The sequence below is a fragment of the Hyperolius riggenbachi genome, chromosome 2 (genome assembly GCF_040937935.1).
Source record: "Hyperolius riggenbachi isolate aHypRig1 chromosome 2, aHypRig1.pri, whole genome shotgun sequence".
Classification (NCBI taxonomy): Eukaryota; Metazoa; Chordata; class Amphibia; order Anura; family Hyperoliidae; genus Hyperolius; species Hyperolius riggenbachi.
The window spans coordinates 348,083,573-348,110,165 of NC_090647.1; the positions used below are offsets into that span (position 1 = coordinate 348,083,573).

Here is a 26,593-nt window from a genome sequence, read left to right on the forward strand (position 1 = left end):
GAGTGTATATCTAAATAAATTTGCTTGTTGATATATCAACCTGTTCTCTCATCTGCTTGGAGGGGTAAGTCCACTACTGCCTCTTTTTTTTTTTTTTTTTTTTTAATGTTAGCCATTTTTATCCTTTTGTTGCCTCTGTTCATTTCCACATTAAAGCGGAATATAACTCTGCATTTCAACTTTGCTCTAAAACATTATTTACAGCATATTATATGCAAAAACCATTTTTTTTTACTAGAGCAGCATTGGAAGGGTTAAACACAGAGGTTTTAAGTTCCGTGCAGACGTTCAGATAGTTACATTCTATTTAGTTATATGTATATATTTAGAAATGTTACACACTCTTTGGCTGACCTCAAACTCCTCAGTGAGAGAGATGAGTCACAATAAACACTTAGATACATTTGTGTAAACAAAAAGTATCTAACTCAAGTTCGTATGCGTCTGCAAAAATCTCCAGGGACTTTAAAGCCCTGTGTAACCCTTCCAATGCTGGTCTAGTAAAAAAAAAATGCTGGTTGCATATAATATACTGTAAATAATGTTTTAGAGCAAAGTTGAAATGCAGGGTTATATTCCGCTTTAAGTCAAAATTTACCAGGGGTATAAATAATTATGGACAGCACTGTATACTGACAACAAGATTTAGCGAACTGCTTCTTTTCCTGAACAAAACCCCTGCACAACTCTTGCTCAATAAATATATTAAAAAGTCATATACAATATTTCATATTTATTTACACATCACATTTTAAAAGCTCCTGGCTTAGTATGGAGCCCGAAGTTGAACATCCCAAGCCACACGTCATTTTGTCTCCTTCAACTGTTTTGAAACTTTGGAGCAACTAGTAGTTTGAAGGGGGAAGATGGGAGCTTCAGATCAAAAAAAGCATATCTAAATAACCAGCACATATGAAATCAAATTCAGCAGACCTGCTTTCTTTTGATATAGGTAATTTTTTTCTGAAAATGGAAGAAGTGGTAACGCCAGTCTTATTGGAACTCCTTCTGGCAGGTAAAATCATCACGTGGATGGATTCTAGGAAGTGCCAATCTCCCTCTGGTCACCATTTATGAAGCTCATTGAGGAGTTTATGGTTGCACTTTTGGACTCTGGCAGGGTGATGGGTGTGTTTCCCGAGTCATGGAAACTGCTGTCTTGAAGATTACAGTTTAAAAAGTAAAGAAGTAACTTTTTTCCTGATTGAGTACTGGAAACATATGGGGTTTTTGTTCATTATATGACTTTGTTGTGAAGAAGTAAAGCACAATAACATTTTAGCTTTTTAATGGCATGAACACATAGGAGTTTGTTTAAAAAAAAAATAAAATGTGTTACCGTCTATGCGCATCAATATGCAAAATATATGGATTATGATTAACAGATTAACAGATTAACAAATTAAGGTAACACAAACCAACAATTGATTTATCTTTGAGATGTACAAACAGGGAGCAGCAGAAAAGGAAGATAAAAAAAAAAAAAAACAAATCACAGAAATAAAACAAAAACATAACAGCCTATATGGACATCTGGGTACTGATAAGAATTCCAGCAATAGACAAAGTATTACTATTCTTCATAAAGGAGACATAAATCGAAAAATACAAAATCCTCATTATAATAATAGCTAGCCGATTCCTAACTATTGATTAAGCGCTAGTAATTTGAAAAGCTCTTGCTAATGCAAGGCTATGGGTGATTTTTACAAAAATCACATTACTGTAGTGAAAACACACACATAGGATTACATAGAGCTTTTAAAAATCACAAGTGCTTAGAAAAGTGCTTGCATTGTGAACCAGCCCTAAAACTGATTAGAGCCCATTTTTATCTACATAAGTAGAGGAGATGAGGACCAGAATATTCATTACATACAGTTAGGCCCAGTGCACACCGAGCGGTTTTTGGAGCGATCCGCCGGCCGCATCCGCCTGGAAAAATGCTTGGCTAATGTATTGCAATGGGATGGTGCACACCGGCGGTTTGAGGTTTTTGCCAAGCCGCAAACGCGCCTCCTGCTGCGCGTTTGCGGTTTGCTTAAAAACCTCAAACCGCCGGTGTGCACCACACATTGAAATACAATAGCCAAGCGTTTTCACTGGCTGATGCGGCTGGTGAATCGCATACAAAATCTGCTTGGTGTGCACCCGGCCAAATATCTGCTCTCTGCTGCCAAAACCGCTAGCGTTTTGACGATCTGCTAGCGGTTTTGGTGTGCACTGGGCCTTATAGAGCCTATGCACAAAAAAAAAAGTCAAGCTGTGCCACTGAGTGCCTGGAGCTTAACTTCTACATGCATCTGTCATTATAGCACAATTATCAAAGCACACGTTTTTTCTCAGGAAGCCATTAATAGGAGTGAATTTCTGATTAGCTTTAAAAATTAATTGGGAGGCCCCTTTGCCCTGGCTATACTTGCATAGCACTTTCCATTTAAAATGTACTGGTAGTGTCTGAGCACCGAAGAGCCCACCGTTGCACAGGGAACGCAGCTTTGTAATTTAAATGCGCGGCACAATCCCATTACTGGTCTCCCCCACCAGGCTATGTAAACTGCACAGCCGCAGCAAGATAGTCAGCTCACTCCTCTGATGTTCACCAACCCTGTAGTGTGCATGCGTGCAAGCATAGCACGCTTATTATATGGTTGCAGATGCAAATATCCAATCAAAGCGCTTTGCTCATGCCCATTACTGAATGTATGAGCAGTGGAGCAAGCTGGCCATATTTCTGTGCCAAACATGGCTTGCATAGTGCAGTGGGGGAAGGGGACACCAAGAATTGAATTGTGCCACGCATTTCTTTACAGAGTGGCGCCCCCTGTGAAGGGATGGGCCAACTCCATCAATACTTTTATGGAACAGCATTCTACAAGTATGGCAAGGGGATAGGGACCACCAATTTATTTTTAAAGCAACATTTTCTTTGCGCAAAGTCGCTCTTATTTATTAATGTCATCCTGAGAATAATGTATTTTTTGATAGTTGCCCTTTAAATCAATAATGCTATACCAGGGCTGGGCAAACTTTGCACAGCCGGGGATGCATGCTGCGGAACGCATTCTTAAAATTCCTCTCCCCCCAGCAGAGTGGGAAGCGGAAGAAAACAGAGGGTTAAAAAAACCTCTACTTGTCACTTCCTTCGTCGGGTCTCCATGGCCAGAGGGCGTCAAGTGACATGCAGTCAGGACATGCCAGTGTATTACACGCTGGCTGCCACCGTGTAATACCCTGGCACATTCTGACAGCATGGCAGATTAACCCTGTTGCCATGGAGCCAACACTGCAATCGGCGATCAGGTAAATTTTAACCCATTGTTATTGCCCGCTCGCGACTCAACAGGGAGGGAGGAGGATGAGGAGAGAAATCCGGCTGCCCATCAGTGAGCCGGATTTACAGCGCATGCAGGCCATAGTTTGCCCAGCACTGTGCTATACGCACACTACACAGCAACAAGTGATGCTAAACAGAAACACAGGCTAAATGAATGGAACACTTCCTTACCATCTATCCTGCTTACAAGCTCTTCCAGGGCCTTCACATTTTTTTGAATTCCAGGTTGAGCAAAAGTGTAGTTATCCTGAGAAACCAAAATAGGGGTCAAGAAATATCATGTCTGATATGTATGGATGAACAGCCACCATAACCACTGCCAGGGCAGTGTATTTACATTGAAGAAAACAAACCCAATACAACTTAAGGCCCATACTGTCTGATTTTTTTAAACGACAGGTCGTTTGGACGTCCCGTCGTTCAGTCGTCCAGACGTCAAATCAGGCGTGTGTACAGTCCGTCGCTCAGCTGATAAGACTGGTCTTGAGCGATCCGCCTGGCAGATCACTCAAGACCAGTCTTATCAGCCGAACGACAGACTGTACACACGCCTGATTTGACGTTCCGGACGACTGGACCCCGTCGTTTAAAAAAAAAAAAAAAAAAAAAAAAAAAAAAAAAAAATCAGACGTGTATGGGCCTTTAGACATAAGATATGTAATTATAAAGCAAACGGTAACTTCACTGTAAGAAAACATCAAATATTAACTGGATATTCTGTAACTTCCCAATATGGTAGTGTACAGAAGGTCACTAGTTTCCAACAATATTACATCAAAAAAAAAAAATAATAAATCACAAATTATGCTTCATTATAGGCTATTGTAACTATTTAAACCAAACTGTCATGTATTACACATTGAGGCGTATTTTCAAGGTCTAAAAACAATATTTTCTTCATTTAGTGAGATTTTTAAGACTTTTCTCCACATTCTGGAAAAATGTACAAATACATTTTTTTAATTAACCCTCAAGTTAATTTTTTTTTTATTATACCTCACTCTCATTCTGTGCATGCATCACTCATCTCTGCAGGGCTGAGCTTCCACTATTGGGATTGAGCTCCTTTAAAAAGGCACCTGAAGGTAAGGAATATGTAGGCTGGAATCTTTTAACAATGCAAGTTGCCCGATTTCTGTGCTGATGCTGTGCCTATAATACTTAAAGTCACTGGCACTGAATAAGCATGCAGATGTTTTAACTCTGTTCAGCTGGATAGCTTACTGGTAAAGCCATTTCTTTGAGGCAATGCAAACATTTGTGTACCAAAATGTGAAGCACAAGTGTCATCAGGGTCGGACTGGGACACTGGGGGCCCACCAAAGAAATTTCAACCTGGGGCCCACACATCCCATGATTGCAGTGAAAAAAGGGCGTGACCATGCACCGGAAGGTGGGCATGGTCATGATGTATTATGGACAGGGACTAGGGTTGCAACGGTATGAAAATTCACGGTATGATAACCGTCAAAAAAAATACCACGGTATGGCGGTATTACGGTATACGGTATTACGCAATTATTCTCATTACAATTACCCTTATAAAAATAAGAAAAGGTCAAACTTGAACAAACTCTTCTTTATTAGACCCTTAATGGTTAGGGTCCTCCTGTCATACTTGAAATATTTACTCTTCTAAATGTCAAAAAAACAACAACAATACCAAAAGTAAATCTAATTTTCCCCGTGTCACATGACTGCCTATGGCAGAGAGGGCAGATAATAAGGCCATTTGAAAGCACAGTAGGTTAATATGTCTGCTTCCATGAATCAGGAAGTAGAAACTGTACAGATTTATTTTAGGATTTGTATTAGCTGTAACAAAGAAAGAAATTGCTGTTGCATATCTTTTTGAGCAGAGAGGAGGACGTTTTGAGTTCAGGTCCACTTTAAAAATGCTGGTGGTACACTTTACTATACACCTTAGTGTACCAGAGATGAAGCATAGTGAAGTTTTGTATATACCTGCGGCTTCCTCCAGCCCGATCATGCGCACAGATCCCTCCCACGCCGCCATCCTCAGCCTTTTCTATCGCTGGTATTGAGTCCCGTAACTTGAGCCAGTCGCGGCCAGTCTGAGCATGCGCAGTGCGTTCTCTACAGCGGAGAATAATACTACGCAGGCAGAGACAGAGGGAGCGCACTGCGCATGTGTAAAACTGGCCACGACTGGCCAAAGTTACGGGACTCAGTAACAGCGATAGAAAAGGCTGAGGATGGCGGTGTGGGAGGGATCCGTGCACATGATCGGGCTGGAGGAAGACGCAGTTATGTATAAAACTTTCACTATGCTGCGTCTCTGGTTTCCTTTAAAGGATACCAGAGCTGAAAAATAAAATGCAAATGGGTGGAGCGGACATGAGTTAGGTGAAGTCCTGTGCCAAGTCACTGCGGACGATTTCTTTAAAAACTAGGGGGACAAAGTAGAATGGGGGGGGGGGGGGGGCAGTGGGCATGAGGACACATGACATCACACAAACACACGTACATCAGGCAGACAAACACACACACATCACACAGAGACATGCATCAGGCAGACATCACTTACACATACATACATACATACATACATACACACACTACACTACACATCAGGCAGACATCACTCAGACATCACAAACATATACATCAGGCAGACATACATCCATCAGGCAGACATTCATTCATCAGGCAGACATTCATTCATCCATCCATCAGGCAGACATTCATTCATCCATCCATCAGGCAGACATTCATCCATCCATCCATCAGGCAGACATTCATCCATCCATCCATCAGGCAGACATTCATCCATCCATCCATCAGGCAGACATTCATCCATCCATCCATCAGGCAGACATTCATCCATCCATCCATCCATCCATCAGGCAGACATTCATCCATCCATCCATCAGGCAGACATTCATCCATCCATCAGACATTACTCAGACATCACACACATACATCAGGCAGACACATCTCACACACACACAAGCCAAACATATACACACTGGCTGCATTCAAATACAGCACCTCTCCCACAGCAACACTGCTTATCTGGTGTCCTAAGCTTCAGCTCCCCACGTGCAGTGTGTCTCTCGCTCCTTCTCCCGGGCGGGCGGCATACTCATTTTCATGGGGGAGGAGCGCTTGACATTCCTTTGAACACTGATCTGTATCAGTGTTTATGTCAGCTCCGCAGTCGGGTGAGGCAGGGGGCTGCATACATCTAGCAGGAGGGAGAACGGGCTGTAGCCTTTTCTCATTTGCCTATTTATTTTGGCAGGCATGACCTGGTGACTCCCCCTCTGCCTTTGTAGTACAGTCCACAATAAAAAACTACAAGCAGATACAAATGGATCTCTGTGTGCGCTCCAGTCGTGCTGGCGTGGCGTCATCACAGGACGCGTATCACCACCCAGCTCCTGCACTCATGTCGCAAGCCCCCCGCAATCAGGAACTAGCTTTGGGAGCTTGCCTTCGTAACGGACGCAGACTGAGAGCAGGACAATGCCGGAGCGGTGGCGGGGGATACGGAAATACAGCAAAAACCGGTATTTCCTAAAAGTGCTTACAGTGCTTAGTAAAACCGTGATATACCGTAATACCGGTAAATCGCGGCAACCCTAACAGGGACAAATGTACATGATCTTAGCAGCATTGTAATTCAGAGACACTGCTACCCAGCAAAACTTTGCAGAGTCCCCTCCTTCAATATAAAGTAATGTCCTACTTTGCAGAGGTTGCGACCGCATCGGGGCCCTTGGGCCAAAGGGGCCCTCCCTCAACTACAGTATTACCTCTCTGTTGGTCCTGTGCTCATAATAATCACTTCTATAGATACTTTGAATAGTGGTAATCATTAACAAGCTGTTCCCCGTCCCCTTCTTGCACCTCTGACACTGCAGTTGCCATTGGCAGGTTTTGGTGCGTCGTATCAATTGTTATGTATATTAGTGCTTGGGGGGCCCCATTGTCAGGGGCGTAGCAATAGGGGTTGCAGAGGTAGCGACCGCATCGGGGCCCTTGGGCCAGAGGGGCCCCATGGGGCCCTTTCTCAACCAAAGCATTAGCTGTTTATTGGTCCTGTGGTGGTAATAATCACCTCTATAGATGCTTTGAATCATAGTAATCATTAACAAACTGTTCCCCATCCGATTCTTGCACCTCTAATACTATGTATGACCAAGGCAGGTTTTGTTGTGCCGTATCAAGTGATTATATATATCCCTCTGGCACAATTCCGGGCACGACCCAGTCGTGCTTGGCGAGAATAAAGATTCTAATATATATAAAATAAATATATATATATAATAATAATAATAATAATAAATATAATAATAATAATAAATATAATAATAATAAATATAATAATAATAAATATAATTATAATAATAATAATAATAATAATAATAATAATAATAAATATAATAATTATATATATATATATACACACACACACACACACACACACACACACACACACACACATACACACACACACATACATACATACATATATATATATATATATATACACATATATATACATATATATACATACATACATACATACATACATATATATATATATAGTGCTGGGAGGGGCCCCATGTAAAACTCGAGCATCGAGGCCTACAGCTCCTTAGCTACACCACTGCTCTCAGCATGAGTGATTACAGCACTGAGAAGAGAAATTTTGTGCTGCAGGAAGCAATTGGAGCGCTGTTAAACAAGGAGGGAGGGCCCACCAGAGGGAAAAGAAAACTGTACTACTGTGTCCCAGTCTGACCCTGAGTGTCATCACCACTACTGTATTAACGCATACCAAAACAAATTTTCCATCCTAAGCACCATAGCAACTTCAGTTTGGTGAATTGTAGGTTACAACACCCAGACATCCTGATATAGATCTCTCTTTCCCAGTGACCCTCTACAGTATTCATCAAGATGAATAATTAGGCACTGAAATAAGGTCTAGGTTGCACTTAGATATATAGGGTAAGCTAAACATTTAAAGACTTCTCTCGCTACATTATTATTAGTATTTATATTGCGCCGACATCTTCAGCAGTGCTGTACAGAGTATATACTGTATAGTCTTGTCACTGTCCCTCATAAGGAGCTCACAATCTAGTCCCTACCATAGTCATATGTCTATGTATGTATTGTGTAGTACATGTATATTTTAGTATAGGGCCAATTTAGAGGGAAGCCAATTAACTTATATGTATGTTTTTGGAATGTGGGAGGAAACCGGAGTTGGAACCGGGGACCCAGCGATGCAAGGCGAGAGCGCTAACCACTACGCCACCGTGCTTACCTTGATGCTAACAGTCCCACAACCAGTGCAGTCAGTCTGTGTGAAGCAGAAGTGGTGGCACCGAATCAGACAAACAGTACCTTTATTATGGTCCTATTGGTACAGACAAAGTGTATGCAGTGGGGGTGGGAAGAGCCTGACAGTTCTTTCATGGTAATTCGCTTCTTCAGAGGCTAATACATACATGAAGTAATTAAACAAGTTAACCATCTGACAAAGGTAGGTCAGATTGGCAAACTTTTTTTTTTTTTTTTTTTTACAGACATCTAGTGTTTCTACTTTTAGAAGAGCAGTGGGGGTGAAAGTAATTGAACAGGAGCTTAAAGAGACTCTGTAACATTAAAAAGATCCCCTGAGGGGTACTCACCTCGGGTGGGGGAAGCCTCCGGATCCTAATGAGGCTTCCCACGCCGTCCTCTGTCCCACGTGGGTCTCGCCGCAGCCCTCCGAACAGCCGGCGACTGTGCCGACTGTCAGTTCAATATTTACCTTTGCTGGCTCCAGCGGGGGCGCTGTGGCGACTTTCTGCACGGAAATAGACGGAAATACCCGATCTCCGTCGGGTCCGCTCTACTGCGCAGGCGCCGGGAAACTTGCGCCTGCGCAGTAGAGCAGACCCGACGGTGATCGGGTATTTCCGCCTACTTCGGCGCCGAGAGGCATCAGAGCGCCTGCGCAGGAGCCAGGAAGGTAAATATTGCGTCACAGCTGTACGGAGGGCTACAGCGAGACCCCCGAGGGACGCAGGACGGCGTGGGAAGCCTCATTAGGATCCTGAGGCTTCCCCCACCCGAGGTGAGTACCCCCCAGGGGCCGTTTTGTCGTTACAGTTCCTCTTTAAAGTGAACCTCCGGACTAAAAATCTACTCAACAGAACTGAAAAGGCTTGGTGTTTCTTTAACAGTTTCACAGCATCAGAACTTTGTTTTCTTACCAAAGCCTCATTTTTTGCTGCATTTTTAGCTAAGCTCCACCCATCAAAGAAAAAAAGCCCGGGCTTTTTTCCCCGGATACTGTGCAGAGCATGATGGGATTTCCTATGTTATTCACGTTGCCTAGCAACTGGGAGAGTTGCTCAGGACACAGGACAGTTGGAACTGTGTCTCATGCTCCCTGTCACCTCCTTTCAACCAAAAAGATGGCTGCCATCATGAAATCAAACATTTGCCTGATCTTTTAAAAACAGTGTGGGTAAGAGATTATATTACCTATTTTAATTAACATAACTAACGTAACTTAAGGACAGTATGTTTGTTTAGGCTGGAGTTCCTCTAACCATCTGACAAAATGGCTGTCGGGCTCCTCCCACCCCCACTGCATACCACTGTCTGTACCCATAGGACCACAGTAAAGGTACTGTTTGATTCAGTGCCACGGTTTCTGCTTCACACTGTATATTAATATGAAGCACCAGTCGTGTGGGGCCATGCTGCCAGCTGCATCTAGAGCCTGGTTTCTTTTTCTACTAATTTTTTAAGTAATCAGTAGGATTACACTGCCAACTATTCTAAAGAATTCGAATCTTTAATCAAACTAATCTTTTGGCTAATCACATCCGTAACCTTTGTCTTATGTAATTTTGATAGTGAAGTCTGGAAGACTGCTCACCCGGAAATCAATGCCCACTCCTAAATCTGCCAGTCTTCCCAGTGTTTCCTCTGACCTGCAGAGGCTGCAGATCAGTACTGTCTAAAGGTGCCCATACACTCGTTAGATTGGCAGCAGATAGATAAGAAATGCATCTGATGATCTATCTGATGCGTTTTTAGAACATTTTTTACCAGGATAGAATTCCAATAGATTTCAGTTTGAAATCTATTGAAATTCGATCTGATGGCATTTTTTTGCCATCAGATTTCCATTAAGGCCAATGCAAACTGATAAGCAATCTCATCAGATCGACCTAAATTTTCCACCCTGCAAGTTCGATGGAAATCCATCGAAATCGATCGAAATCGGCCGTCGATCGGTCGATTGGCCAACCGATTTGCAATCGATCGATCGGGATCGATCGGTCGGCCAGAAAATCGGCTGAGTGTATGGGCTGCTTTAGTTGCAATTTGTCTTTCATAGCAACAGTTCAGAAGACATGCACTACATTTTCTCATTCCTTCAGATTGTATGAACTCTGGAACAAAGTACAAGTTCAACAAATGACTTTATGGAAGAGAGAAAATACTGGGTAATGTGAGGTTGTCATCATGTAATGAAAACAAAAACCAGACTCCTTTGCAGAGTTCATAAAAAGAAAATAGTCAAATAGCTGTTTTGTAAGCACAGCTACACACCACTACTATCAGCTCATTTACCACCCAATTACTACACACACAGCAAGTATCTGGATCTTTAAATACAATTTCTTAGTCCTGTGTTTGCCCTCACATGAATTATACAATGGTGCCACAGAGAGGCAGAATAACAGATAACTGGGAACAGGGATGAGAAATCGAACAAACTCCTAAACAAAGATGGTACATCAAACAGTAAGGCATACTGCCTCTCATACTTTTAGCCATAGACCCTGAACAAGCATGCAGCATATCAGGTGTTTCTGACATTGTCAAATCTGACAAGATTATCTGCAGGTTTATTTCTGGTGTGATTCAGATACTACTGCAGCCAAACAGACCAGCAGGGCTGCCAAGCAACTGGTATTGTTTAAAAAGTTAATAAATATGGCAGCTTCCTTATACCTCTTACTTCAGTTGTCCTTTAAAAGGGATAGCCTCTTCTCTGAATTCCATCAGGATCTCATCAACAGGCATATTGATCACGTAACAGGCCTGTTTTAGAATGCTTTAAAGCAGGGGTCCTCAAAGTTTTTATACAATGGGTCACTTCACAGTCTTCGAGAACACGAACAATGTATGTCAGATTGATTTGTTGGTGCAAAAGCTTTCCTTACCTGAATGCCATCTAGAAGTTTGCTCATTGACCAGAAACTATCAGCCTCAATGTTTCTTAGTGTATCAGAAGAAAGGCTGCCTACGTCAAAGTTTTCCACATCGTCTTCTAAAAAATATAGATTAATGAGTTTCTACAGAGGTTTAAAAACAAACGCAAACAAAAAAATCTACAATCTTCTCAAAAGCAGAATTACAAGTATTTAGGGCTGATTCAGCACCAAGTCTATAACATTACACTTGTGTGTACATATTGCTGAGCCACCGTATGAGTTGGGCACTAGTAAAAGTATCAGTAATGTACATTACCGATATTTTACAGCGCACTCACCCTGCACCCATTCTTACTTCCTAATGTCAAAACCAAACCCCACCTCCAAGTGCCTAAGTCCCCCCCCCTTTCCATCGAAACAACCACTATTGTAGCCAGTTGTCAACAAAATAGACAACCGGCTCCTCCGTTCCCTACCTAGTATTCAATCTGTTACTTCTGTACTCATCGGAGTGCCCAAATCACCTCATGGACACCTGATTACAGATACATGCTGTACGCCAATATCACCTGCTTTGTGCACTGGCACTATGGGCTCGATTCACAAAGCGGTGCTAACCCAGTTAGAGACTTTAGGCATGATAACCATTGCACCACACTGGTGAAAAGCCAGTTTAGGTGTGATAAGTTTAGGCATGATAAGTTTAGATAAGTTTAGATCGCTTGCAAAGTCCAGCACGCAAAGCAGCACAATTAAAAACTTTATACGAAGTGCACCAGACTTTGCTAGCGTAAAACTTTTGATCAGCTGTGCACTGCGGTGCTAACCCAGTTGGCGCTTAAAGTGAACCTCCGGACTAAAAATCTACTCAGCAGAACTGAAAAGGCTTGGTGTTTCTTTAACAGTTTCACAGCATTAGAACTTTGTTTTTCTTACCAAAGCATCATTTTTAGCTGCATTTTTAGCTAAGCTCCACCTATCAAAGAAAAAAGCCCAGGCTTTTTTCCCCTGATGTTGTGCAGAGCATGATAGGATTTCCTATGTTGTTGTTCACGTTGCCTAGCAACTGGGAGAGGTGCTCAGGTCACAGGACAGTTGGAACTGTGTCTCATGCTCCCCTGTCATCCCCTTTTAACCAAAAAGATGGCTGCCATCATGAAATCAAACATTTGCCTGTTCTTTTAAAACAGTGTGGGTAAGAGATTATATTACCTATCAATTTTAATTAACATAATTAATGTAACTTAATGACAGTATGTTTGTTTAGGCTGGAGTTCCTCTTTAAACTTATCACACCTAAACTTATCATGCCTAAACTGAGTTTAGGCATGATAGCCAAGCTTACCTCGGGTAATGTCTTTTCCAGTAGTCCGAGTGACAGCACCCCTCCTATGAGACTTGTCTCCCTCCCAAACTTTGGACAGGAAGCTAGAAGATACAAATTTGCATAACAGGCAGGCAGGAGTAGTATATAAAGATGTTACTCACAAAAGGTATTCAGTTATAAAAAAAGACACGGACACCAAATGCTGCTGAAACAATTAATTTAATTATGCCCCTTATTAGGGTGGGCCGGAGGGGTGCTGTCACTCGGACTACTGGAAAAGACATTACCCGAGGTAAGCTTGGCTTTCCCAGAACGTCCTCCTGACAGCACCCCTCCTATGAGACGATAAACAAGAACATTATAAGTTAGGGAGGGACTACTGCCTGCAACACCTTTCTTCCGAATGCTAGATCAGTATTGGCTAATAAGTTTAGTCTATAATGTTTGACAAACGTATTTTGGCTGGACCAGGTGGCCGCTCTGCAAATCTGCTCTATCGAGGCGCCTGCCCTCTCTGCCCAAGATGTTGATACACTTCTTGTGGAGTGAGCTTTAATTGAGGTCGGTAAAGGCCTCCCTTGAGTCTGATAAGCCGCGGTGATAGTTTGTCTGATCCATCTTGCAATTGATGTCTTAGAGGCTTGCCTCCCCTTGAATTTCCCCGCAAACAGCACCAACAAGGCATCTGATCTTCTCCAAGATGCAGTCCTTTCAAGATAATGAAGGATACACCTTCTAACATCCAAACAATGAAGCTTCCTCTCCTTTTCATTAGTTGGTTTATCACAGAATGATGGCAGAAAGATCTCCTGAGATCGATGAAACTTTGAAGTCACTTTAGGAAGGCATGCAAAGTCTGGACGTAGAGTAATCCTATCCTCCGAGATGGTACAATAAGGTGGCTTGATGGATAAGGCCTGAAGTTCGCTGACTCTCCTGGCTGTGGTGATTGCCAGAAGAAAGGCCGTTTTCAACGTCAGAAATTTATCTGGAATCTGATCCAGAGGCTCAAAGGGATGTTCACAAAGACTCTGTAACACCACATTCAAGTCCCAAGGGGGCACCTTAGATATCACCACAGGCCTGAGACGTTTAATTCCCTGAAAAAAACGAAGAAAAAACTCCTCCTGAGCTAATCTTCTCTCTAAATATACACTCAAAGCTGCTGTCTGAACTTTAAGAGTGCTGGAACTTAACCCCATCTGAAATCCATCCTGAAGAAATTCCAGAACTGAGGCGGAAAGTCTAGAATCCTTCTCTTTCTTTGTACACCATTCACAGTAAATTTTCCATGTCTTCTGATAAATCTGCCTCGTCACCTTCTTGCGGGATTGTATTAACGTTTCAGAAAGTTTATCCGAAAACCCCTTTGATTTCAGGATTCCCCACTCAATCCCCATGCTGAAAGGTGAAGACGCTTGAAGTCCGGGTGAAGAACTGGGCCCTGCGACAACAAATCTGTTCTGATTGGTAACATTATTGGTTGACACATCGCTAAATTCTGTAACAGAGCAAACCACGGTCTTTTCGGCCAAAAAGGTACTATGAGAATTACTTGTGCTCTGTCCTGCATAATCTTGTTCAGAACCCTTGATATCAGAGGTATTGGGGGAAAAGCATACATCAGGTTCAACCGCCACTCTATCGAGAAAGCGTCTATTTCCCACGGATTGTCCTTTGGATACAGGGAGCAAAACTTTAGACACTTTGAATTTTGTCTCCTTGCGAATAAGTCTACTGCAGGGGTGCCCCATGCCTGGCTGATCTGAACAAATACTTCTGGATTCAGAGACCATTCGTCTTGTAATATCGCTGACCTGCTGAGATAGTCTGCCACAACATTGCAAGTCCCCTTCAAATGAACTGCTCTGACGGATGTTAAGTTGCTCTCTGCCCAATGCAGAATCCTTGCTGTCTGAGACCACAACCGACGACTTCTTGTTCCTCCCTGATGATTCAGGTAAGCCACTACACTGCTGTTGTCGGACCTGATCAGGACATGACACTGATTGATTTGATCCTTGAAGAATTGAAGGCTTCTCCATACTGCTTCCAGTTCTCTGCTGTTGGAGGATCTTATTGCCATAGCCCTGGACCACTGCCCTTGTGCTGGTAGAGAGTCCATGTGAGCGCCCCACCCCCACGTACTGGCATCCGTCGTTATGATTCTTTGTACTGGAAAAAACCACATGCGGCCTTCCGATAGGTGAGACAGTTCCTGCCACCAGTTTAACGACACTTTCACACCGTATGGGATCAGAATCTTCCTTTCTAGTGCTGAAATGTTCCTGTTCCAGCTCCTTAGTATCCACAACTGCAGGTTCCTGGCATGGAATTGACCCCATTGTACTGCAGGGAAGCCTGAGCTTAACAGACCGAGAAGTGCCATGGCTTTTCTTATACTGATGGACCTTGATTTCTGAAAAGAAAGAACAGAATTAAGTACTGCCGAAACTTTTCTTTCCGGGAGAAATACTCTTTGCTGGCGGGAGGAAAAAATAAACCCCAGATATTCCATAGATTGGCTGGGTATTAGCGCCGATTTTGACCAGTTAATTAACCAGCCTAAAGACTCTAGACTATCAATGCATATCTTAACCTGATCACTTACAGACTGTAAAGAATTACCCCAAATCAATAAATCATCTAGGTAAGCAATGATGTTAATGGACCTACACCCCAAGACTGCCAAAACTTCTGCCATCACCTTTGTGAACAGCCAAGGTGATGAAGCTAGCCCAAAAGGTAACACATTAAACTGGAAATGTCTTACCTCTTCTTGTAGGTGAATTGCAAATCTTAGGAATTGCTGGGACTCTAGATGAACTGGTACATGCAGGTAGGCATCTTTGAGGTCCAGAGAAGCTAGAAAACAGTCTTTTTGCAACAGGGTTATTACAGACTTCACATTGTCCATTCGAAACTTCCTGTATTTTACGGCCCTGTTCAACCCCTTTAAATTTAGAATAAATCTGAAGGCTCCCTGAGGCTTTTTTATCAGAAAAACTGGTGAGTAGAACCCTTGGCCTCTCTGGCAGGATGGTACCTCTCGGATCACTCTTTTTTCCAGAAGGGAAGCAACCTCCTCCTGTAATGCCTTCCTTTGGTCTGGTGATTTTGGCTGTGGAGTTACCACATACTGCAGGGGTGGGGGATACTCGAATTCTATCTTGTAACCTTCCAACACTATTTTCAAGAGCCACTGACTTGTGAACCGCTGGCACCATGTTTCGTAGTAGTGGGAAAGCCTTCCCCCTACTGGAATACTGGCGTCATTGCTTATTGGGTTGGTTGGACTGGGGAAAAAGAGCCTTCCCTTTTTGGTTTCTATTTGGAATCCACTTCTTTTTAGGTGGGATCTTTGCCTCAGGTTCCTTGTTGCCGCTGCGAGCTGGGCCCCTGTACTGAAAAGCTCTCTTTTTGGTCGGAAAATTTTTCTTATAATCTGAGGTTCTCTCTAGCGTCTGGTCTAGCTTTGAACCAAATAACAGTTCACCTTCACAGGGCAAACCACACAACTTGGAGCGAGACGAATTGTCCCCCTGCCATGTTTTTACCCATATACCTCTCCTTGCCGAGTTGACAAGGGCAGTTGTTCTGGCCGTTAATTTAACCGTATCATCCGCTGCATCAGTTAAGTAATTAGTAGCGTTAAACAAATCTGGAAAGTCCTCTAAAATTTCTTCTCTGGGCACCCCCGAAGCTATCTTAGACTGAGTCTGCGTGAGCCAAGCTTTAAGGGATCGTCCCACTGCTGTGGATGCCACTGCTGGTTTAAATGTTAAAGATGCTGACTCCCAAGCTCTACGCAACAGATTGTCCATCTTTTTATCAATGGGGTCTTTTAAATTCCCAAAGTTCTCAAACTGCAAATCGGATTTTCTCGACACCCTTGAAAACGACGGGTCCAGTTTGGGAACCGGACCCCAGAATTTTTGATCTTCCGGACTGAAAGGATAACGACGAGAAAGAGACTTGGGCCAAAATGCCCTCCTTTCAGGGTCATCCCACTCCTTCCCAATCATTGACTTTAGAGAGGAATGGACTGGGATGAAACAATTCTGGGGTTCCGCCAAACTCACGTACATCTGATCCAAGGGGGTCAAAGATTTCCGCTCCACTGTTATCCCCATAGTATTTTGCATTGCCGACAACAAGTCTTTCATTAAGTTGCACTGGGGATTCCTCCTTTACCACCTTCTCTCTACAAGACTGGCACAGTTTCTTCGTAGAGGAAGAATAGAAGCGAGAGTTGCACATAACACAGCGTTTCTCAGTTCTACCAGAAGATTGTCCCCCTTGACCTTGCTGAGACACAGCCTTGTCTTTGTCTTTATCACCTTTTGGGGCTTTAGGCTAAAAAGAAAATAAAGACAGACTGTCAGCCTTACAAGGTGGACCTATGATTACAAATCAACTCCCTCAAAGTCTGAAAAATTACAGCTCACCAGAGAGGGGATAGCGCCAGACTCCGCAGAAGTCAGAGGAGAAGGGCCTACAGCGTCCTCCATGATCACCGACAGCAATGGTGATCGTGGCTAACATTCACATATATATACCCCTGTTAATTACCTGCAGCTGAAGTCAATCTTAACACCGCCGCGGCCCCTGCCGCTATGCCGTCAGCTGACTCGTCATGCGGGACGCATGCGCATGACGTCACTTCCACCCGGAACTTCCGGTTTCGCGCTCCTGCCGCCATAAAGCTTCCGCATCTCTAGGAGAAGCCTCCTCCACGCTGTGCGCTGGACCAGCTGAGTCCCCTGCTCAGCCTTACTATGCCCGCGCTGCACGCTGCACTCGCCGCCTGACGTAGTAGCACCTGGAGACCTCTCAAAGCGTCCCGTCCGGGACAGGAAAAACAACTGAATACCTTTTGTGAGTAACATCTTTATATACTACTCCTGCCTGCCTGTTATGCAAATTTGTATCTTCTAGCTTCCTGTCCAAAGTTTGGGAGGGAGACAAGTCTCATAGGAGGGGTGCTGTCAGGAGGACGTTCTGGGAAAAAGGGCTTATCACCAGCGTGCTAACTGTTAGCACCGCTTTGTGAATCAGGCCCTATGTGTGCAATTTTCAAGGACATCAGGTGCTGCACAAAAAGCAAATGTCTTATATTCCCACTGGTGTGCTGCAATGTGTTATTGCACAGAAACATATGTCCTTGTGCTCTGCACACTGCTGCCCAAAATCAGTATGATTGACTGGAATCAGCTGCAAAATGTGTGCATCAACCCCAAATTGCATGACCAGTCAGATCTGACTACAAGGCATGCAAAAGCAAACTCCATAACGCCTCCCTCCCAGCACAAATTTCTCACTGCGTGACCTGGCTGGTGCCCTCTCGACATGATCTGGCACCAGGGTCACATAGAGAAGGCTCCAGCAAGTATGCACACAGGAAGAGACAAGACGGGACTCGTAACGACGCTGGCTAGAAAGGCAGGCTGTGCAATCTGCACTCGCCACATGGACTTTCCTGGGGGTTGCTGCACGGACATTGTTGCGAAAGGGGAGAGAGAGAGAGAGAGAGAGAGGGAGGAGAACGACACACCTGGTGGCGGACCAAAGATGTATTATTCGGTCCATGAGACGCAGGCACTCCACACACACACACACTTTTGGGAAAGAAAAAGTGCGTCTTATGGTCTGAAAAATACGGTATATGTGAAAAACTGAAAGTGATCTTGTAAATGCTCACCTACGTGTTCTGTCAAAAATACCACAAAGAATGGAGTTACTAGATCATTAATTCCCTGGACATAACCACTTGCAGGGTGTCGGATTGCCCAAATAAATAAGATTCTCTCAAAGATCTGTATGGAAAAAAAATATATATAATTTTCAAACAAATATTCCCATGAAGCATAATGAAAGTAAAGTAAAATATGCAATCCAGATTGTGTGGAATAAAAAGCGACAGCTATATGCACAGCAAACTATTAGCCATATCTACATATGCATAAAATATATCCACCATCTATTTATTGTACTTCTACTGTACAGTAAAAGAAAAATATTTATAAACTCAGCCGATGCTCACCACTCAGTGCTGAACTTCAGAAATAAGAGGCTGTACATGGTCAACGTTTCTATCAGAGATTAGCAAGCAGTGCAAAGTTGAGGCCAAACTACAGACAAGCATTGCAAATCTGGGGAACTGCTGTGAGAAGACTGGGACTACAGCACCGTATATTTATCATATGTGGCCACTCTGACTTTTCCCCTTCCCAGAAAACTGAAGCCTGGCAAGGGTCTGCAATGGCACACTGACTGAAAAGGGTTGAGAGACACTGTTCATACAATATTTAGCATGTGGCATATATAGATCGATTGATAGATTTTATAGATACAGCATGATAACACTTACTTCTTGTACTAAAGGCTGTTGAAATAGTGGAATTAATGGATTAGTTCTTGGGATGTCAATGTGGATCTGAAAGAGAACAGAATTATATAAAAACTTGAATTCTCTTTGGCTTTAGAAAGACTCTGGGCTGCCATGTCAGGTCTGCAACAGCATAGGTATTAGATATCCTGATTAAAAGCACAGTTAGTTGCATATATCTGCCTATGGGAGTGAAACTAAAAGGGATCTCATGGTTCCTCAACACGTTTGTAATAGATCTTTGGCTAAATATGCTTAAAAACAAGATATTTGTGCATATTTTTGCAAACATACAAAAACAAAGACCTTGTAATTATGCACAAGTTCATCAATCCTTCAGTGCACCGATTTACTATTACTCCAAACCTATTTATGAGTAACCCAAATTAACTTTAACATCCATTTTCCAGCCCTGAAGACTGGTCTTGATCATTCCGTCATAGTTGTCTGTCTGATACCTTAAACTCATCCCTCATGAAACTGAATCAATAATTAATGCCTCAGATTTCTATAGCTGTATATGACACAACTACTTTCCATATCAGGTAATTTGGGCAAGGGGATCGGCAGCCATCTAATACATGCAAAGTATCAGTAATTGGGTGCCCTGGTGGGAAAGTCGGTCGCCTGATCGGGTACTATAAACAGATCGGCTCTGCACTGGCTTCCAATACACCTCAGAGAAATTCAAGCTGTGTTTTGCTTGAGGCCTATTTCAAACATGGTGCGTCACACTCCCCCGTCACTGTGACTATTATTAGTCTTTATGAGACTGGCCACAGTACCCAAGGTGCGACACAATGCAGAAGAAGCAGATCCGATGACGCAGACTCTGCAGTGCTTTGAGGAGTGGTACTGTGTGGCAGGCATTTGCATTGGAATCTGTGGCTGTGCAGTTCACATTCACCAATCAGCTAAGAAACAATGAAGTACAGTACTTCCTGTCCAACAGGGTGCATGTTACTGTTTGGGGGCGGACCTATGCATATTACCCTGTTTGCAGTAGAGCAATGTGCATGGGGGAAATGGTGTAAGGGCGACTGTGCTGCCCGGGCTGCTCCAACCAGCGCCTGCACAGTAGTGCCCGACTCTGGTGACCCAGAAGAGGCTGCCGAGGAAGCAGGGTCAGAAAGGAGATGGGGGGGGGGGGGGGTTGGGTAGGCATCAGGTCGGTCAGGTCACAGTATATGCCCGCTCCCCTGTTAGGTTATGGTTTTGGCTCTGGTATCTTTTAAGAGTGCTCCCACATATTCTATCCAGTTAGGAAGAGGTATTATTTATAAGGCTGCTAATATACTCTAGAACCCTCTCCCTCATTCTATTATATTTGCTTCTACTTTTAAAACAAGACCTTAAAACCAGCTCTCAAAACCCTGGTGGGTTTCCCATGTTCCACATTAATGCTCATGAACTGACCCACTGGAAACTATATTCTCCATATCTTACACAGTAAGCTTAAATGATCTCATTACCTCCGGTTTCATAATTTGTGTTCATGATGTTTGCAGGTTTTTCATTGGTACTCCCCATTTAATACATATCGATGCATAAAAAGCTGGGACATAGTGGGCACAATCCAATTCACTTTTTCTCCTAAGTTTTCTCCTAGATCTAGGAGATATTTTCCATCTTATGTTTAAAATAACTTTTCAGCAATCTGCATATAAAGAAGTACCAAAAAGTGTGGGAAAAAGACTGTTGAAATTATTGTTGCTTGCTGGTGGCTTCAAAGGCATTCTATTTATAATGTGAACATATCGCCTAGAAGTAAACGTGAATTGCACCGGGCCCAATATTTACAAAAAAATACGAAGACAAATCCATCTGGAAAACCCCACATTCCTTCATCACCAAGTTTCAAAACAAAGCAGAATTCTGAACGAGGGTAGGCAACGCCCACCACCGCAACACTGGTCTAGTGAATTACGGCTGAGCAGGTGAGTTGTTAAACCCCAAGAGCCCCCAATCCAAGCAACATTAAGACAGCGCCTTACATGACAGACTCTGTATTTTACGCTGTGCTCTTTAAGGCATCTAATGCTACATCTTAACATTCATGTGATATTCATAACATACTGTACTGTGCAATGATACCATGCCATTGTCTGCTTATCAACCAGTAGTAGGGAAATGAATGCAAGGACATTCCAGCAGTTTGGTAACCTGAATCCTGAGATTTGTAAAGCCATAACAACTTATGTGAATGATAGGACAATGCGTCAATTTCTGTGTTTGTACTGAACAAAATACTATATTGTAAAGAATGAAAGAGTATATATACGTGTGTAAAGTAGACTGCAGTTCCTGGCTAGTGTAAAAAGGGAACACCCTTGTTTAATTACTGCTTCCAGCCAGAATAGAGAACATTGGCATTTTTTTAATTAAAACTACACAGTACATGAATATTTGTTCTTTTGGAAACAAAAAAAAACCTTCTTTTGTGCCAACACCTTAACCACCAGAGCAATTTTCACCTTTCAGCGCTCCTTCCATTCGTCTATAACTTTATCATTACTTATCACAATGAATTGATCTAGATCTTGTTTTTTCCGTCACCAATTAGGCTTTATTTGGGTGGTACATTTTGCTAAAAGCTACTTTACTGTAAATGCATTTTAACAGGAAGAATAAGAAAAAAAAGGAATTATTTCTCAGATTTCGGCAATTGTAGTTTTCAAATAATACATGCCTCCATAATTAAAACCCATGTATTGTATTTGCCCATTTGTCCCGGTTATTACACCGTTTAAATTATGTCCCTATCACAATGTTCGGCGCCAATATTTTAGTTGGAAATAAAGGTGCATTTTTTTAGTTTTGCGTCCATCCCTAATTACAAGCCCATAGTTTATAAAGTAACAGCAGTGTTCTCCCCAGGCTCTTTTAGCCGGGTGCTCCACCCGGCTAGTTTTGATGAGCACCCGGCTGTCATTAGCTCACCTCCTCCTATTCTGTAAGCATAATTGCTTACGGAAGCCCTGGCCCTGCATTCTCTCATCTCACCCACCCGGCTACTTTCTCATGCCACCCGGCTACTATTTCATGCCACCCGGCTGGAAAAAATTTCTGGGGAGAACACTGAACAGTGTTATACCCTCTTGACATAAATATTTAAAGAGTTCAGTCCCTAAAGTAACTATTTATGTATTTTTTTATTGTAATTTTTATTTTCTTTTTATTACAAAAAAAAATTGGGGCGTGTGGGAGGTAATGAGTTAATTTATAATGTAAAACTAGGCATTTATTTATGGAAAATGTTTTTGGATGTAGTTATACTATTTGGCCACAAGATGGCCACAGTAATTTGTTCATGCGACCTGTAAGCGTCCGGAAGTGCGCTTACAGGAAGCACAATGAGGCTGGGAAAATCACAATGATCGCGCTGCTTCTCATAGAAGCAGCCGATCATTGCTGGGGGGCAGAGATCAACGAACGGGAATGGTTTTTCCCGTTCACTGATCTCCGGGCGAGCGGGCGGCGGCGTGCATGAGCGCGGGCAGCGGCGGTACCACCAGGGGCGGTATGTGTTTCTACGCCCCTGGTGGTAAAGTGATTAAAGGACAAATGTAACAAGAGGGATATAGAGGTTGCCATATTTATTGCCTTTTATACTCGTTGCCTGGCTATCCTGCTGATCCTCTGCTTCTAATACTTTCAGCCATAGACCCTGAACAAGCATATGCATATCAGGCGTTTGACGTTATTGTCAGATCTGTGAGCCATAAACGCCACATATTTTAACATGTAACTCTGTGAGAGCCATACAATAGGTTTCAAACTGGGACAGTGCGCGTGCGCAGCAGATGGCTCACATCCCTGTTGCCATGGTTATTTGTATACAGTTGATCCCCCGGGCAGCGGAAGTGTCAGACAAGTCTTCCGCTTTTCTTGGGTTTCAGCAATTTCCCTGAGCACCAGACAGGAAAAATACAGATTAACAGCTTGTACAATTAGCTAGCTGGCTTGGGGGTTGAGTCACTTTGTAGCATGAGATACCTGCACTTTGGCCCAATAGCCTGCCTGCCAAGTGAAAGGCAGTCTATTGGGCCAAAGTGCAGAGATCTCGTCCTAAAAAGTCACTGGACCTGACAAGATCCAGGGTGGGACAAATGGAGCGCCCGTTAGTTTTGGGGGAGCGCAAGTGAGTTAGTAGTGCATACTACAGCAGTAGTGTGCCTACTTTGAAAAAGTGACTCGTGCTGCCACACTAAGCTGCGCTGCTTGAACAGTGCAGCTTAGTGAATCAACCCCTAACTGTGAGCCAGATGTAGCCGTCAGAGCCACATCCGTCTCCCAAGCCATAGGTTTCCTACCCCTGATTTAGAGCATGCTGAAACTCAAAGGGTGTAAAAAAAAATAAGAAAAAAAACAAACAAAAAAACAACAACTTTGCAGCCTTAGTTTACAATAGGATAGTGGAATGATTTCAGCCTCTTTTCCCACTGATCAGTAAGGTCATATATTACTGACAAACAGATCACATGATTTAGCCAATAAGGAACTGGCAGCTGAAGTGAAAAGATTGCAGTGATTTTCATAGGGGACCCCTGCAAAAAGAAGTGTGGCCAGTATCTATTTCCTGGCATTCCCCAGCTATGGAGCAGCTCACTGTGGAGTACAAAGCCATCCCCTTATTTCACCCCACCCACCTTCTCCCTCCGCTGCTCAGAGTGGCCTGAACTGCTGCTCAACAATACTTCTGAGCTGCAATACTGGAGTTAGCACATCAGGTCATTTCAATATATTTATAAAAAAAAAAAAAAAAAATATGTGTATGGACATGCAATGCACAAAACATTGTTCATTACTAATTAATGCAAATTTACTATCATATGCATAAAAAAAAAAATGAGAAGCTGAACAAGGCTACTACACAAACGAAAGACCAAAGTAGACTTGAAAGTTTTTAGTTCAAAGTCATCTGACACTTGTATTAAAGGGAACCAGAGAGGACGAAGAAAAGCTTGTATACATACCTGGGGCTTCCTCCAGCCCCATACGCCTGGATCGCTCCCACGCCGCCGTCCTCCACTTGCTGGAACCGCCGTTACCGGGTCCCGTCATTGCCGCGAGTCGGCAAGTCGGCCGGCGGACGCGGCCAATTCTCCGCATCACAGGGGGCTCCCTCCATACAGGTACGCGTGCGGCTGCCTACTGCGCAGCCGCATGCGTACGGGTATGGAGGGAGCCCCTGTGATGCGGACAATTGGCCGCGTCCGCCGGAAATGACGGGCCCGGTACCGGCGTATCCAGGAAGTGGAGGATGGCGGCGTGGGAGCGATTCAGGCTTATGGGGCTGGAGGAAGCCCCTGGTATGTATACAATCTTTTTTCTATTTCAACGTAGCATTCCTCTCTGGTTCCCTTTAAGAAGCCAATTACTTGCCCAAATGAACTAGTTGTGCAAATGTCATCAGATACTGTATTAACCTGTGTGATTATACCAGGTCAAATAATGCAGTGTTCACATTCACATCACTGCACATAACTAAACATAACTAGCTTTCCTTATTTAATTTCTGCAGCTTGAAAATGACTAAATACGCTTTTTTTTTTTTTTTTTTTTTTTTAATATAAGCATGTTTCAAATAGCTATAGTTATTTTCTACCTGCCGATAGGTATCTTGATGGTGCTCTTCATTACGAGAGTCATAATACTGCTCAATAAAACCAAAATATTCCGCACGTTTCCTCTGAAGGGTCAGATGTCGCCTTTCCATACAGGCAGGGAGATATCCCTAAAAAAGGGAGAAACAAGTTGAAAATCCTCATTAAAGTTACTGGTTCTCATGCTAAAAGATACATAGATATACAAGAAACCTGAGTATCCGCTTGTGGGGTTTTTTTTTGTTTGGGTATTTTTTTTTAGGTGTGAAAATTTGAATGCACATTTTCACACAGAAAGAATGAAAAAACATGCCACGTTAAATGCGCACTTTACTAAGCGGCTCGCATATTGCATAGTTCCTACTCGTTTCAAGCCTTTTTGTCACCCCAGACAAGAAATTGTGTTGCTCCCCCCTTCAGTCATGTACAGTACACCATTTACTTTATAAAAGCCGTCACTTCTTTCACGAAACATCCATAAGTTATATGGTCTGATACTGTTGCAGGAAGACCAAGATAGAAATAAGGACGTGTGGAGAGACTACCAATGTTAAACATTTGTGCTTAGGCATTCCTGCCACAATATCAGGTATAATGCATGTTCTGATATTTTCTGGATCTTGAAAGTAATTAATGAAGGCTTTTATAATGGGAATGATATACTGTGCAATGAATGATTGGTGTGCTGTGCCACTGTATTGGAGAAGCATACATGCAAACAAATACATTGTCAGCTTACTGTCCTCTTACTTACCTGGAATGAAATGTGTCCCCCCTCTCCTCTGCTGCTGAATTCCACCAGCTGGCCACCGTACATGTCCCCTGCCTGCAACAACACAGCTCAGCCAGAGAGCCAGGCACTCGGTGCAGGAGAAAAAAGGGTGGTGCTCTGGAGTCCATCGTATACTTCAGCTAGGGCGCTGACCACACCCATATGGGGCAGTGTAAGGGCGGGGCAGAGGAGCAGAAGTTTGGGAGTGATGTGAGCTGGGACACTAGTGAGCACAGCAGCACTGCCTTTCAGAGTCATTGCGCTTCAGGCGACCACCTGCAGTGTATGTGGCAAAAAACAGCACTGCATTGCTTCTATGTAAATAAATCATATGCACATTTTTGCATTTCACTTGCAAAGTCATGTGTGATTCAGATGCAAGCCTGTGCGTAGTGCTTAAAAACTGCAACAGACTAATTATACTATTATTTTTTTATGCTGCACACTGAATGAAAATTTGAACTACATGGAAACCAGCTCATTGACTATCAATAGCATGTGTTCTAAAGCAAAATTTTTGTTCCGAATACACAGGAAAACCACATAAACGCAAATTCAGCCTAACACACACTGTAGCAGTAGTTTTAAAAAAAGGTCAGTCCTCCAAAACGGATATTTCAGTTCTTGTGGGAGGTTATAGCTGTGACATGGACTGGTATCAGCACAGGAGAGGAAAGGGGAACGGTACTGACACAAAAAGCCTACTGGCAGATTTAACAAGACAACGATCTCTTGATCACACAATGCTTATTTTGCATTAAAAAAGCCAATAAAATAAGTCTATACTAGGGCTTGTTTTTACTAATGCCCCTGGCTTTGGCGGTTTGCAAAAAATACCTCCATGATTATAGGATCACCAGTTCTGAGAAATAAAATCAAAAGGTAGGATGTGTGTGAACAAAATTCTGTACAACGCCCACTCCGACTATGCATTCAGATGGCGGCAACCTTCACGCACTGCTCTG

General features: G+C 43.1%; 1 protein-coding gene across 2 annotated transcripts in view; it reads right to left on the minus strand.

Annotated features, from left to right (window-relative positions):
• TBC1D22B (TBC1 domain family member 22B) overlaps positions 1 to 26,593 on the minus strand; it is a 70,372-nt gene that overhangs the window by 14,568 nt on the left and 29,211 nt on the right. Inside the window, exons 6-10 of one of the 2 annotated variants that reach the window (XM_068269547.1) lie at positions 24,859 to 24,987; positions 19,233 to 19,298; positions 18,564 to 18,678; positions 11,545 to 11,648; positions 3,509 to 3,584 (exon numbers count right to left, since the gene is read on the minus strand). In XM_068269547.1, the coding sequence (XP_068125648.1) occupies positions 3,509 to 3,584; positions 11,545 to 11,648; positions 18,564 to 18,678; positions 19,233 to 19,298; positions 24,859 to 24,987 (490 nt within the window). Of the gene's footprint in view, positions 1 to 3,508; positions 3,585 to 11,544; positions 11,652 to 18,563; positions 18,679 to 19,232; positions 19,299 to 24,858; positions 24,988 to 26,593 lie in introns of both variants that reach the window. The other variant, XM_068269546.1, reaches the window with a different exon arrangement.